General features: G+C 42.2%; 1 protein-coding gene across 1 annotated transcript in view; it reads left to right on the top strand.

The window, feature by feature from the left end:
• The window catches only part of TMEM266 (transmembrane protein 266), a 66,389-nt gene that overhangs the window by 30,703 nt on the left and 20,173 nt on the right, over positions 1–15,513 (top strand). The window contains exons 8-10 of the mRNA XM_029963157.1: positions 5,670–5,726; positions 7,485–7,623; positions 9,121–9,236. Of these exons, the coding sequence (XP_029819017.1) occupies positions 5,670–5,726; positions 7,485–7,623; positions 9,121–9,236 (312 nt within the window). The remainder of the gene's footprint in view (positions 1–5,669; positions 5,727–7,484; positions 7,624–9,120; positions 9,237–15,513) is intronic.

Raw genomic sequence — 15,513 nt, 5'->3', positions numbered from 1 at the left:
AAAAACTCCAAGGCTTTCCTCATCCTGCATGATAAAAGGAAGTGTTCATAGTATCCTAGCACTTTGCTGCTTGTTAACACCAACCCTTGAAAGGAGTAAAGCTTCTGAAGGAAAACTCTGCTGTGAGGGTTCTGTTAAAAAGGAAAAACATTCCAAATGACAGAACTAAGTAAATAATGTCTTTCCCATAAAAAATTCATTATTTTATGTTAGAAAAAAACAGTTATGTTACTTTTGTTACATTTTTTGTGAGATTGAAAGAGCTGAGCAGAAAGATAATCTTCTGTTAATTCTATAATTCTTCTAGAAACTGTGGCTTCTCTTCTGGATATTTATTTTTATTCCATGTCCACAACTTTTCTCATGGTGCATAAATGCACTGTACTGCTGGTTGTGTATGTTTTGGTTTTTAAATGGGTTGATTAGTGGGGGCTAGGAACAAAGATAGGGATTTTATGTATTAATATAATTTATAAAGGTAAATTTAAGCTTCCTTCTTTGCTAGTGTGTTAAAAAAATATTTAATATACTGGGAAATTTCTTTCCTAACCACTTTTCTTGCTTCTCAAACAAATAATTACCAGGGAAAGTGGTTCTATAGAGTTCCAGGAATCTAGCTAGACATCTGCCTGAAACACTAGTCTGCCCATTTAATTTTCAAGGGTGTACCTGACTTAGGGTGTGCTCTATCAGTGCTTCATCTGTGCTTTCATCTCTTGACAGTGGCCCTGCAGCACCTCCTACACCTGTGTTTCAGAGATAAGCATCAGTGCTGGTGTGACTGTACCCAGAGGGAACTTGTGTTGCAAGGCCAGTTCTCTGCCCAGCCTCCATCTGTGGTAGTCTGTTGAGTCTCTGGGAAGCCATTTTTTTCCTGAAAATACATCTGTACAGAATTGTCAGTTGAAAACTCCCTGTTTTTCTTCATATTTGAAGAACGAATATTATGGGAGAACAAAAGAACAAATAGAACTGCAGTGTTTGTGCAAAGGTGCATTTGGATACTACATGATATCCTGGTGGTTTAATGAGAGAATAAACTGGGTTTGTGTCTGTTAGTGCCACCAAACCTTGGCACTTAATTCTTTCTGTGTGACCACGTGTGCTGATAGAGCCCAGCAGCTACAGAGCACAGGCACAGGGAATGGTTTGTGCTGGGTGATGGTGAGGTGAGGTCAGCAGGTCCACATTTCATTTCAGAGCCCTGGTGGAAGAGAAGCCGTGTGAGGAGGGTGCCTGTGCCCTGCAAACACAAGGACTGTGTTGGTTGAAATGTGCCAGCACGTTCCCCTGGGCTCTGCTGGCCTGGGGGCAGCGTGTGCTGGGACAGCTAATGCTGTGGCTCAGGACAGGCACACCAGAAGATGGCAAAAGAAGATTCTTTTAATGACTGGGTGAGCTAAGGCCTCTGTGGAGTGACCCAAATAAGGGGGAGTTGTAAATTACAGATTGGGTACACCCTGTTCTGGAAAAGCTTTCAATAAATATTTGGTCTTATGAGATATATCCAAAAGCAGAAGCTTAATCTGCAGAGTTTCTGGAACCTCTGTAGCAGATAGATTAGTTTTGTGGCAGTGGAAGGAGCATCCTTTCCACCCGTCTCCATCCTGTCTCTCTCTTGTACAATCACTACCCCGTCTCAAAATGCAGAGTTGCTCTCCTTTGCCAAACCCTGCTGGACCAGCTTCTCCTCCTGTGCTGCCACCTTGTGATTTCTGATTTCTTCACTCTACAGGTGAATCTGACACAGTGACTCACTGAGTAGTAAGTTGTATATTAACTGTGCAAGCAGAAAAGTACTTAAAATTACCTAATGTACCATGCAGTCAGCTGACAAATGTAGCAAACTCATGCAGATTGTGGGAGTTCACACTGCTGGCTCAGCAAAGGACTTGGCCAAGCTTCCCTACAAAATTAGAGAGAAAACCTGCAGCGTCACACAGTCCATCCCAACTTTGCTGCAGACAGTTAATGTCATGCAAATGACTGTGTGTCACCAAGAGACACTGTCAATTCTGAAACTGCATTTCTGTCTGAAAAATGGTTTAAAATTTTACCTGGATTTACTCCAACTTAAATAAATAAATAGAACTGTTCAATCATTTACCTTTTATTAGTGCACTGGACAGACTCTTACATAGTAATTTAACTTTTAGCAGAAACCTAACAATGCATTTCTGATAGAACTAAAAAATGTGTGCGTTAAGGACTTTCTAATTAAAAGATTTCCAGTCCAAAAATGTTAAAGCCTTCTTTTTCAAGGACAAAAAAACAAGCTGGCAGTGGCCTTTAACAGAAAAGTGCTCACATTGATACTTAATGGCTTTTTTTCCAATCTGTGTGTTCAAAAATGCAGAATGCCTGTAGTGCAATGCAAAACTATGTGTGTGCATTTGCTACAGTGCTGAAAAATGCCTGCACATCAGTAGGAAACAGCAGTGCTGCTTCATTTTTTTCCCTATTTCTTGTAGATTCTTGTGCCTACAAATGGTAGAGTCGTAAGTAACATTTGTTTTGTCTGTGATGGATGTTACACTTGCAATTCTCTTTTAATTCATATGCTTTTTTCAGTTTGGTCCTTGTACAGTGCATAGGAAGTTTCCTGGATTATTAATTTCTGTCTCTGTTTTTTTCAGATTCTGCTACAGGTTCTCATTTTTTAAAGTTCTGTACAGAGACAGTATACAAGCAAATGCACTATATTTATTTGTTTGAAACATATTTTTGATTGCTTTTGGAAAAACACGAAAATGTTGTATATAAGTAGTACCAATGTTTTCGTTGCAGTCGAAGTATTTATTATACTGAGCAATCAGGGATATGCCCAGATTTGCTTGATTCAGCCTGCTCTGGGTAAGAGTTGTGGCAGCAGCAGTGGGTGTCATTTAGTAGCTTGTGCACAGAGAGGCAGCGTGGGGACAGCCAGGGCTGGTTTGGAGCTGTGCTGGTGCAGGGTGGGCAGGGACAGCCACCCTGGGGCACCTGTGGGACTCACTCATGGGGCTTTCTCAGGGAACCAAGGACAGGCTGCCTCTCGTGGCTTTTGTCACTTCACTGGTGATGGGAGGGCTTTTAAGAGTGGCTTTGAGACCTCCCATACAGAACAAATGTTTTCTCAGCTCCCCCCCAAGTTGTGCCCAGCTTGTTCTGCAGAGTCTCTCTGGGATGGGGAGCTGGGCTCGTTCCACCCTTACACTCACCTTCCTGCAGTGTGTCTGCTCTAGGTGGGAGCCAAGGTGCTAATCAGCAAGGCATGTGTTGGGAGGAGGAGACCTCTCTTCCAGAGGTAGCACCACCAACCAATCCTGCATTAAATGACTGCCAAGTGGACTTCCAGTCACTGCTGACGTGTGCTGACTCAGCAGCAGACTGCAAATGACAATATTTGTGCCAGCTGCCAGCCCTTGGAGCTGCTCAGACCCGGTGATGTGACAGTAGCACAGTCTGATTTAAACACTGCAGTGAGGAACTAAAAAGGCAGAAAGGCAAATCCGGTTTTATGTTCCCTCAACAGTCCCATGTTAAATCATATTTAGGGTTGTGAGATGGTGTTTCTGTTTCCTTTGTGCAGATATGCCTTATTTCAGTGAAAATCCCTTTGTGCACACCTGTCCAAAGGAAGAAAGATTTTCACCCTCAGTTTCTTTGAAGGTGTTAAGTGTTCAGCCATCCTGTAGTTAGTTACTCACCCACCTAGCACTTCATAAACCCTGCCTAAGCCTGGCAGAGAATGAGCCAGATCTCCCTGTGCCCTCAGCAGTGTGGCTGTAGGAAGGGTGGCATCCCAAGCTTTATAAAAGGCTCTGCTTTTCCTCATGTGTCTCCCCAGGGCTGCCTTGCTGTGGTGTATCCCTGATTAACTAATACAGCTGAACTTACAGGTTCATGGCTAACTTGGACTTGACTATTTTGTGCAGCTTCTCAGTGGGGAGTGAGGGAGGTGCTGACAGAGGAGCAGGGATGCTTTGTCTGGCAGTGTTCAGCCTCGAGTTTGGGGCTGCAGGAGTGCCTTGGCTGGTCAGCAGCACGTGCACTTACACCTACATGCCATCACATCATGCTGGCCAGTTTGGGGTCATTAAGGGATTTGAGCAGCTGCTGTTGTGCATCTCTCCCTCCACAAAGCAAATAAACCTCGAGAGCAGACGTTAACAGGGAAAGGGATGTCAGCCTTATTCCTATACTGCATTTGTAAAATGCTTTGGAAGTCAAATGTTGGTTTTAGGAGGAGCAAGCATTGGCAGTTCTTGCTGTCTACGTAGAGTCTCATAATTTTTTGTAGAGAAAAGAGAGAGCTGCATTTTTTCTTCTGGCTGGTGACCCTCTTTCTCAACCAGACTTGGCCAGTGCTTTTGCATACACCATTTCTGACTAAGTGTTGCCTGGTTCATTTTCTTGCTTGCTGATGGTAGGAGGCTGGGCTCTGGAAGCACCATATTCCCCACAGCAATGTCTCCCTCTGCAAAACAGAATTAAGTGCTGTTACACAGGTTTGGAGTGCCAAGAGAGAACTCAGCACAGTCATCCCAGGCCAAATGAGGCAATTGGACTCATGGGGTTTGGCAAAACCATGCATTGGAACATCACTGAGAAATTCAGTGTTGTTCTGCAATTAGTTAGTGCTGGTATGTTTGGCATAAATTCAGTTGCTTGGGATTTGTATTTGTAATGAAGAGGAGTCACTTTTTTCTGCACAGTTCTTGGCATGGTTACCCCTCAAACATAGGCCTACTGAGCCCTCAGTCCTTATGCTGTTCTTTAAGGGAGAAAGTGGCATTTTGGTGATCTTTGCAAGGCTCACATCTGCAGGTGGACTCATCATGTCTGTCATGTCTATCAAAATCTGACCTCTGTGTTGCTGTTGGCAGAAAACATCCCTACCAGTTATGCTTTTATGTGAGTTCCATTTCAATCATGAGTTGACTGATTTTTTCGTTTATTGTGTCTTCTGAAAGCCAGGTTAAAAATAAGGAAAGGTGCCATTGGATTTTTTTTAATGGGAATTCACCATTGGTTCATTCTGTGTTCTTTCTTTATTCCTCTTTTCTGGCTATTGAGGCTACTTATAGCTGTTTTGCTTCATAGAGGAGGATCACAGAGATATTTTTCTCCCTTACCCTGTGACTTTCTGGGATCTTATAATAAGACAAATGTCCTGTACTCCAGATAAGAGCATCTGCTCTTCAGACTGATGACATGTTAGTATTTTAAGGCATCAGGAGAGGACAGTGTCTCTTCTCTTAGAAAATAAGTAGTCACTGATGTATCAAAGATGGCCAGAAAAGAGAATCTTCCCCCATTCTAACTGAGGAGGCCCCACAGTTGATCTTATGTAGGCTTGGGTCAGGGGGGCAGTGTGGGGAGGGCTGGTAATCGAAATCACACAGATCTGAAAGCAGATTTTTAGGAGGATGGGAAAGACTGATGAACGTTTCAACTTGGAGCTTGTTCATGGAGGTTTCACTGAGTCAATATAGTGGTTGGAAAACAATGCCTGCTTGTATAATACAGAAGTGGAGCTATTTCTAGGGCCTCATTATTATTTATAAGAAATGCATAATGCTTAAATAAGACAAAAAATGATTCCCTGAATGAATAAAGGGCTTAAATGTTTATCTAAAATTACAATAACATTCATCATCTTTTTTCCCCCTAATCTATTTTACTAGACTATTTTGAGGATTGTGGTCCTTGGCATATGGGATTACATTGAAAACAAAATAGAGGTAAGAACTCTGACTCTTGGTGCTGTTTTCCAGGCAGACCCAGTAAGACTATGAAGAACTGCTTTGGGTGGCTTTGTTATTAACCTGATGCAATACAATGTCTTTTAACCAGATAAATACACACATTCATCTTATATGCAAGTATCCCTAGTTTGTGTGATGGAGTCCCTTTTTCTGTGAGAGACTCAGGAGAGTGCAATATTTGAAAATATTTTATGAAGGGAGGGATTGTGGCATTCTTGCTCTTTGTGTGTATTTATTTTGTTCTTGAGCTGTGCTAATCTGGTGATACTGCTGCCCTGGGATAATGAGCAATAGGAATAAAAATTGTCACGTGAGTTGTGTATCCCTGTTCCTGTGATCAGTGAAATTAGAACTGGTTGAAAAATTGTATGTGGTTTTCTGATAGAAAGTACTGGTTTGGCAAACCCCCTATTTTTATTGTGAAATTTCTTTTAATTAAATTGAATTATGATAAACACTAATTTGTACCTCAAATTAAAAATTAGGTAGAATGTGCATAGACAGATAAGGAAATGCACGTGTTATAAGTAACACATAATCTTGAGCACAAATCTGGAGATCAGGAGAATTAAAACCTCCTTCTTGATACTGTCTGATAAAATAATACTGTACAGGATGTACCAGAAGAAAATCTGGGTGTTCTTGGAGCTTAAGCAAGTCTAGAGGCTTGCACATTTTTGTAATAAAGTTGTAAACCTTTTAAATTGTTTTCCTAAAAAACTGAAGTGAAACTTAAATGTTGATTCAGAGACTCTTCTTATTAAGGCTGAATGCAGCAGTTTCTGATAATTCATTTTGATAATTTGGAATAGAGTGATACTGTTTACTGCCCATCAAGTGGCAGCAGTAAGGAGTGTTTCTTTTCAATACACATGAATTGTTATGCACAATTCCAAATACATAATTCTTATAAAAATCTATGTCCTGCCTCCTTATGCAAACCATTAATCAGTGGTCTTTGGCAGCAGGGAAGGGTTCTCAGTAGGAATGGGAACATGGAATTCTCTTCTACCCTGCTAGGCCAGTGTGGGACAGACACAACTCTATTGCCAGTTTGCTCTGAAATGTATTTACTAGCTCATTTCTGTCTAATGCTTTGCACAATTGCTTTTTCTGATCTAATCCCAATGTAACCAATGTCATATAAATCATTCTGAATGGTCCCAGTTGTCAGAATCCTTGAAAACCTCTCTGCCCTATAAAAGTGAGAGCAGGCAGTCTTTCTGTCTAGATGCACACGTGTTGTGTAGTCAGGATGTGGCCAAGAGCCATCAAGTCTCTTTGCTCCATCTTTTTCTACTTGTCTTCTTGATCTCTTCATTTAGACAGTAAGATCTATGGACAGGGACTGCATCCTTTTTTTTTTTTGGATGACATTATGCCAAGTAACAGGTAATAAATACCAATGATGATAAAACTCTTTGGCTGTAATAGCATTTAGGCTACCACTTCTCCTTGGGGATCTTGGCCAGTATTTCCAAATACCTTTCTCTCTCCTTGCCCTGCTAACAACAGTTTATCTCTCCTCACCTCATAAAAAGCAGTGAGGAATTCTGTTGTGCTACCTAAACAGGATGCAGCCTGGCTGGGTCTTGGCCACCTCTCATATGCCTTTCAAATACGTGCCATAATTGCATTTCTTTTGGGCAAAGAGGGAGTCCTTCAAGATTCCAAGGAGGAATGGCAGGGATATGATTTTAAGGAAAGGTTTGAAAAAAAGTGATTTCTCTCTAGGTGTTTGATGGTGCTGTCATAATCTTGTCCTTGGCACCAATGGTGGCCTCAACAGTGGCTAATGGCCCCAGCAGCCCATGGGATGCTATCAGCCTAATTATCACCCTGCGGATATGGAGAGTGAAGAGGATCATTGATGGTGAGTGGTGACTCAGTTTGTGACTCCAAGCATTACCTGGCAGGCTGGGAAAAGAGATTTTAAAAATACGGAAAGATTGCTTGCCACCACTGTTTCTGTCATTCTCCTTTCTCTTACATTTTGCTAACACTGAACAGAAGAGAGTTACAATTCCCATGAAGGAGAGTAGGTCCCAAGATCATGGCTGCATCTCCTGCTCCCTGGGAGCCTTTATAATCCAGGGGTTTGTTTTGCTGTTAGGCACCATCCCATCCCCTGTCCTGTAAACCAAATGCCCTGACCTGCTTCATGCCTCTTGCCACCAGATATCATTCCTGATTCTGCAAAATAATTGCTTCCTGATTGCTTCCTGATTGCTTTTCTGATATTTGCTGCACCCTCCCCATAACCATACAGCCAGCTCCATCTTGAGACTTTCTTTTCCAAGTTCTTGGCAGTAATACAAGTTTCAGGTCAGATTCCAGCAGCATTTTCTTACCATGGGGGTTCCCAGCTGAAGGTGCTCTCTGCAGTGCTGGTGTGCTCTACAGCATGATAATGAAGTGTGTATTGGTGGTGTTTTGCACAGACCTCTGTGGGGAAGCACCAGGGAAGACGATAAAGCCCCAGCAAGTCAAGGTTGCAGAGAGCAGAGTCTGTGGCTGTGCCTGGAAGGAAGGACTTTGGTGCTTTGTGTCAGGGAAAAGAGGTGGAAAGGGAATAAATGAAGGGTCACTTTGCTCATGTGTGAAAGATCAAAGTCAAGTTATTATTTTGGGTTTAAATGCCCGGGAAACTTTGTATTCAGAGTTGAGTACAGGTCATAGCCCTCTGATTGAAGCATACAAGAAAAGTTCAGGATCTTGTGTGACTTCAGAGAGCATCAAGGATTGCAGCATGTATTGAACAGTTATTCTGTTCAGTCTGAGTTTGCCATAGTTAAGACAGGAGCAAAATTTCTAGAGGCATTCAGAAGATCTATTGAAAACTGGTCTGTAGATTGCAAAGCAATAGAAGATAAATGCCTTTTTTGTTTTTTAAAAATACCCTTCTTAGTCTGGTGTTTCCATTAAGGATTTATTTCTTACCGCAAAGTCTAGGAATTAAATGCTTAGGGCTCTGGAATAGTTCTTTTCCTGAGGGAGCCATGCTGTTCAGGTTTAGAGGGGATGGGTCTTGACTCTAAAGAGAAAATCCTCCTACCCAGCAATTCAGGAAATCTGTGGTAAACACTGGGAAAGATCTATGTTAGTGCCACAGAAGCTGGGAAGAGCATGCAGCATCTATTTCAGCTCGTCCAGGCAAAGGGAGATCTGACTAAACAAGATCTAGTCCTTGCATTTCCCCTGTTAGAAATCCATCCCTGGAAAAAGTACCCTCATGCTGTTTCTATTAGAAATACTCTAGTTGTCTGGATGCAAGGGAGAAGGGTGATGTTCTTTGGCCTGTAAAGGTTTTCTCTCTGATAAAAAAACGAATCACAGCTGGATTGCTTTAAGTGTTGTTTGTGTTTTCCAGCGTATGTCCTTCCAGTGAAAGTGGAGATGGAGATGATGATTCAGCAATATGAGAAGGCAAAGGTTATTCAAGATGAGCAGCTGGAAAGACTAACCCAGATCTGCCAAGAACAAGGGGTAAAGTTCAGTTATGTCTTTATTTACACATAGCTTGTCAAGGCAAATCAAACAGTTCATGTACTGCTGGTTTGAGAAGTACCACTGGGACTTCTGTTGTAGGGTGACAGGTCTCGGTGCTAAGGAGGCAGTGGCTGCAGCCAGGATCTTGTCAGCGTGGTGTTTGTCAAACAGCAGTGGCTGCCTCTGCTGCTGGGCTTGTGTTCTTTAAGGTGAGGGAAACAAATATGAGGAACAGCAAATGAACGGTTCCAGTGTGTAATTTATTGAGTGAGTGCAGCTAGCTTGACACAGTACTGAGAACGTGCAAAAGGCACTGCCATTGTTGGAGACTGCAGCTGCATTAAGGCTGTATTCCTAGGAAAATTATATGCAGTTAAAAACTAATGAATCTCCCTGTTTTAAATGCAGAAGGCAGCTTCCCTGTAGGTTAGTCAGAGACTCTTGGCAAGCTCAAAATGTTGCAAGAGAAGCTTCTAGTTCCTGGAAACGAGTCAAGATTTAAGACTCTTCCCAGGCCCCTAAATGTTCAGTGATTCAGTTATGAGGTAAGGAAAGGTGAAGCTTAAAATATCTCAAATATATCTACATGAAAAAGGTGTAAAACCATTGTTTGGGCAATGAGCCAGGAGTTTTTGCAGTTTGTCTCATGCAAACGAGTTCTTGACTAACTTGTGTTAAAGTAGGAGCCGGGGATGGATGTTGAGGCTCAGGATAAGCAAGTGTTCAGGTGACCATCAAACCACAACACAGTGAGCCCCCCAGGGGATTTACTTCTTGTTTCAGTTGTAGGGGTAACTATGAGATAGATGTTCAAATAAATCCTGGAGATTTCTAGCTTCAACTCCCACGCCTGGCTTGTGGTAGGTACCTTTCAAATACAAAATGGGGAGACCTGTAAGTCTGAACGGCTCAGGCAGTCAAAAAGCTGAAGGGCCTGTGCAGACAGGAGAAGCAGCTTGTCCCAGAGCAGACCAACTGCCCCAAAAGGGGCATAATCTGAAGCAGAGATTAAGGTGCCCATCTTTTCCAGAGGAACCCTAAAGTTCTTGTCAAACCATCAGTCAGTATTCAGGTCCCCAACTGTCTTCTTAGATTTAGTTCGAGGTCTCCTGGATCTCAGCCTAAGATTCTGCAATGAACTCTTGGTGTGGTGGTGAGTTGCCCTGTCTGTGTGAAAAATTAGGAAGACCTGTTGACAGTGTATCATTTTTGAGTCTCTCACATTAAGCATAACAAATTTCTAAACCTTAGGCTTGACAAAATTGCCGAAAATTAGTTACTTCCAACTGTGTGTCTTCAGTGGCAAAACTGCAGTTCTCTTCTTGACACCTTTGCACAATGATATTTAGTGATTCAGGGTTCTGTCTAATTGTGAAATTACCAGGTAAATGGTATATACCCCATTTTAAAGGGGAGAGATTATCCTTTGGCCAAACATGTTAAGCAAATCAGTGATTTCTTGAGTCCCAGTACAGTAATTTGTCTGTCAGACCATACTGAAGTTCTTTACAATCATAAATTTTAAAACATTAATTTTTAGGAACTGTGTTATACAGCCAGACAACACTCTCTAAACAATTTGTGGTGTTATTATTTCATAGTAGAGGTGGGCTCGTTATCCCAGGTGAGGTTCAGGAGCTGCCCTTGCTGCTCTCCATTCTGAGCCTGGCTTGCCAAATATCTGAGCTCTGATGGTTACAGCAACCTGTGCATCAAACACAAAGAAATACTGCACTGGGAGAGGAGTAAATCTGACAAAACAGGGCAGGTTCTCTTGTAGCTTTCAAGTGTCATCAGCTATGGAAAAATATGGTGTGTAGAAAAATGACAGCATGCTAATCCTTCTTTCTGGCCTGACTTGCTGCCAAACAAATGCCTCAGCTGTATAATATCAGGTAAATGTACTGATTCACTACAGTTAGCAACAGTAGACATTGACACAAGTGCTGCATCCTTTATTTGTGAATTATTAGCTTCATAATTCAGTCAAGAACAAGTTGTCAGCATTATAATATTCACATTAACATTGTGTACAGCATCTGATGGGAGAAATGGCTCCTAATGGTATTTAATGTCTAAAATTCTGCCAGCTTTTTGCTTTTTTGTTTGATCATCTTCCTTGACCTTTTTAAAGGATTGCTTGTTCGTGGAAAAAGCAGGAAAGATGCAACCTCCCCTCATCTTTTTGAATTTCTTTTGTCAGTTGTATATTTTGACCAGTGACAGGGTATCACAACTATAAGTACATTTCCATTCCTGACTGACATTGGAGAAGTACTTTTGCAAATGTGAAAACTCTTTCCAGATGTGGATTTTTGGCTGGCCATACATCTGAAAACCAGAATATATTTTATAAATCATAGTTGCACGGACCACCACTTTGTTCTCTGTAGTACCCCACTGCAACTGTTTGAATAGATTGCCTTTTTATTTATTCTCCATTGACCAAAAAAGAGGTCATTAAACAGGAGTGGAGCATGAGGGCAGTCAAGGCAAAAAATACTGAAAAGTGGTACAGGACATCACAAAATATGAGAAACATTAACAACCACAGTAACAAGAATTGTCTAAAATGGGTAAAGGTAAAAGGAAAAGAAGTCTCAGTGCAGTCACTATCAAAAATTATGCACAGAGTATATGGTTTTGTTTTATCAGAGTAACATAAATTGCAAAACAAAGTTCTGAAGTTTCATTAACTACAAATCCCAGTCAGGGAAGATTGGTTTTTTCCTCTGGAATCACCTGTAAAGGAATTTCATTTCTGATAATAGATCTACTTACTTGATCTTTTCTGCTTAACTTTCCTAAGAGTAATTCAGCTGAGCACAGTCCAGCCAAGACTCTGTGTTCAGCCTTATCACAAGAGCTCCTTTTCTGTCGACTCCTATAGAATTGGGTTTTTCATCATTCTTAAAGCTGCAACAACCATGGAAGCTGTAATTTCTTTTTTTATCTTGGAATATAATTTGTACAACAGCTGCTAGTTTAATGACAGGGCTATTTAGCTGGTAAAATTACCTATCGGAGAAATAACTTATGTTATCCTTTTGCAATAATTTTAATTTATTTCTAACTACCAGTCATTTTCTTGGTGGATGGAAGGCAGCCAAGGTCATCCCGTGTTTCATTCTGCCCGTAAATCATTAGTTTGCAACTGTCTTCTGATTTTTATTGTTACCAACAATGGCTAAACTAATGGAAATAAACATTGGATTGTATCCCAGTGGCAGATGAGTTTTAGGGCAGGGCATTCTGTACAGACAGCACTAATAGAATTGAGCAAAGTTATTGCTCCTACATTAGACACAAGTAAGCTTCTGGCTAAAATGTTCATTGATCTCTCTGAAACTATGTCAATCATACTCTGTTGCTAGACCATTAAAGGGAAGTACAGTATGATTCACTGCTAAGTCCCTTTCTGACTCTTCCATGCATGCTGTGAAATATCAGATAGGATGGGTGGCACACTTTGTAAAACCAGGTATGTAAACTGAGATGTTATCTAGAGCTCTGGGTACGTCTGTCAATTTACCTGCTTAGAAATAATCACTAATGCATTATTGGGGTGAGGAAGTGCACAGGAGTGCCCATCATTCCTTCTGGTTTGTTTCCTGACAAAATATTGCCGAATTTGTGCTACAAAATGACATAGAGCAGATTTTGAAAATGGTACGGTAAATTTACCATTGATGAACTTCCTCTTCATGTCTGTCAGTCTGGTTACTCATTCTCCTATGAGACAGTCTGTTTCTCCCTTTTTCTTGGTAATAAGTGTATTTGCACATTAGCCACGTGTATGACACCTTTATTGCTGTCCTCAGCTCCCTCCTGGCAGGGTGTACCCAGGCAGTTCTCAGAGGTGCACAGTGACTGTACACAAGCATGGAATGTGCAAAATTCCTATTAAATATAACAACAAACATTTTCCCTATGGGAACGGTCAAGCACTGGAGCAGATTGCCAGGGAGGCTGTGCCACATGCTTACAGCCTTGGAGATAGTCAAAATTTGAGAGGACGGGCTTTTAGCAACCTGAGCTAAATGGACTGGCTTTGAGCAGGGTGTTGGACTAGATGACCCTCACGGGTCCATTTCAGCTGTGATTCTATGAAGTCTTCAAATATATTTTTTCCATTGCAAAGTATGTTGGAACTTACTGAGAAATACCCACTGAAGTATACGTAATTAAAGATGATGAATGTCACAGGTGTCCTGATAAATAGAGTCAGTAGCAACCTCAACTGGGCCAGTGCTCTGTTTGTAATTATCAGGAGTCAGGAGATGGTTTACCTTAGTCTCCTTGATCACAACAGAGTATCTTCCACACAACAGCATTTTTTGCTCACTGGCTCTCTGTGAGATTTACAAGGTTCTTACACAGAGCTGGTATCAAAGCATGTATATATGTTTATATGCCTTTTTCCCCTTTTTTTTTGTCCCCTCATGATATGCATAAAATGCATCCTGCCTTACAGGCTGCGGGAGGGATGGTCTGTCCACCTGAAAAGAGGAACCAGGGTCTCCTCAGTCCAGCTTTCCTGCAGGACTTGGTGTTGGAGGGGCCCAGGTGTACACTCAGAGAGCTACATCAGCTCCTACTGCAAATAGAAATTTCATGCGTTTAACTTGGCCCAGAATTTTTTACTTAAAAAGACTGTTATATTTTATACCTTTTAATGATTGATTTAAGCTGCCCTGGACTGCCTGACATGCAGTCAGAGCAATCTCATTAGCTCTTTTACGCATTAGAACTGCCTGAGGTCAGTGTTCAATCTAATGTTCAATAGATATAAGCACCTCCAACCTAATTTGCTCATTCAGCCTCTCGTTGCGTTTCACCCATAAGAAACACTCCCTTAGATTTAACCTTTGTTTGTAGGGGTTTGGTTTTAGTGGCTAAAAGTGTATTCCAGCTTCTGCAGATCTTGGGATAACTGTCAAGAAACAATTAACATAGAACTGATATCCTAAGTAGATCTGTGCCTTTTATGAACAAAAATCTGGTCTTTGTTTAACTTTATTGAATGTCTTTCATTTTATTAAATCAGTCTTTGTGGTAAACAGGGATTTTCTATCCCGTAGAGTCCTTTTTTGAACAGGCAAGAGCTGTGTGTTTGTGACAGAGTCAGGGTTCTGCATCTCTGTGCAACATGTTGTGTGGAGCACTTTGCAGGAGGAATGGTCAGTGTGGGAGTGAGACACCACCATTTGTACAATGAATACCCTCTTCTCTGTCAATATAAAAAATGACAGTTACACACACAACTATTTAATTCCAGCTTTCCACTGTTTAAATGACCACATAGACTTCAGGGCAAACATGAATGGGATCTGGAAGCTCAGCATCTGAGGTAATGGAAAAGTGGAAGGGAGAGCCTGTGTTAACCAGCTGCAGCTGCGTGGGTTTGTAGGCAACATCAGTCTCTGCTGTTACCTTGGAACATCTGTGTGCTGTTACCTTGCACTTGATGCCAAAGTCCAGAGCACTAGGCTGCTTTATTGTGCCCAGGAATTTGATCCTCCTATCTGCTTTTGACAGTCTCCTGTTCAGTTCTGGATTTGAGACCAGCTGAAAGAGCTCAGTGTTAAAAGCTGAAAAAGAGACAAGCACGTGGGTTGTGTTTGCAGCTCAGGAATGGAGGGATCACAGACCAACTAAAAAGTTGCAAGTGCTGCGTGCACCTCTCAGCCTCAGCAGTGCATGAGCCAAGGCCCAGGTCCCAGTGTCTGTGACAGAGTGTGACATTAGTGCCAAGGTATCCAGCCCAGGTTCCAGCGTCTGTGGCAGTGTTACAGTAGTGCCACATTTTCCAGGCTGGGTCCCAGCGTCAGTGATAGTGTGACATCAGTGCCCAGTCCCAGTGTGACTGACAGGGTGACATTAGTCCCCAGTTTCCAGTGTCACTGACAGTGTGGCATTAGTGCCTGGTCTCAGTATCACTGTCAGGGTGGCACTGATGCCTGGTCCCAGTATCCCTGTCAAGGTGATGTCCCTGTCAGGGTGCCATCGGTGCCTGGTCCCAGTGTCTTTGTCAAGATGATGTCTGTGTCAGGGCGGTGTCTGTGTCAGGGTGTCATCAGTGCCCGGTCCCAGTGTCCCTGTCACTGTGATGTCTCTGTCAGGGTGCTATCGGTGCCCGGTCCCGGTGTCCCTGTCACTGTGTCCCTGTCAGGGTGATGTCCCTGTCAGTGTGGTGTCCCTGTCGGGGCAGTGTCCCTGTCAGGGGGCCATTAGTGCCCAGTCCCGGTGTCCCTGTCACTGCGGTGTCCCTGTC

Source organism: Manacus vitellinus, unplaced genomic scaffold (assembly GCF_001715985.3).
Source record: "Manacus vitellinus isolate BGI_N305 unplaced genomic scaffold, ASM171598v3 scaffold_53_pilon, whole genome shotgun sequence".
NCBI lineage: Eukaryota > Metazoa > Chordata > Aves > Passeriformes > Pipridae > Manacus > Manacus vitellinus.
The sequence above is the reverse complement of the archived record's forward strand: the minus strand, read 5'-3'. Positions and strand labels throughout refer to the sequence as shown.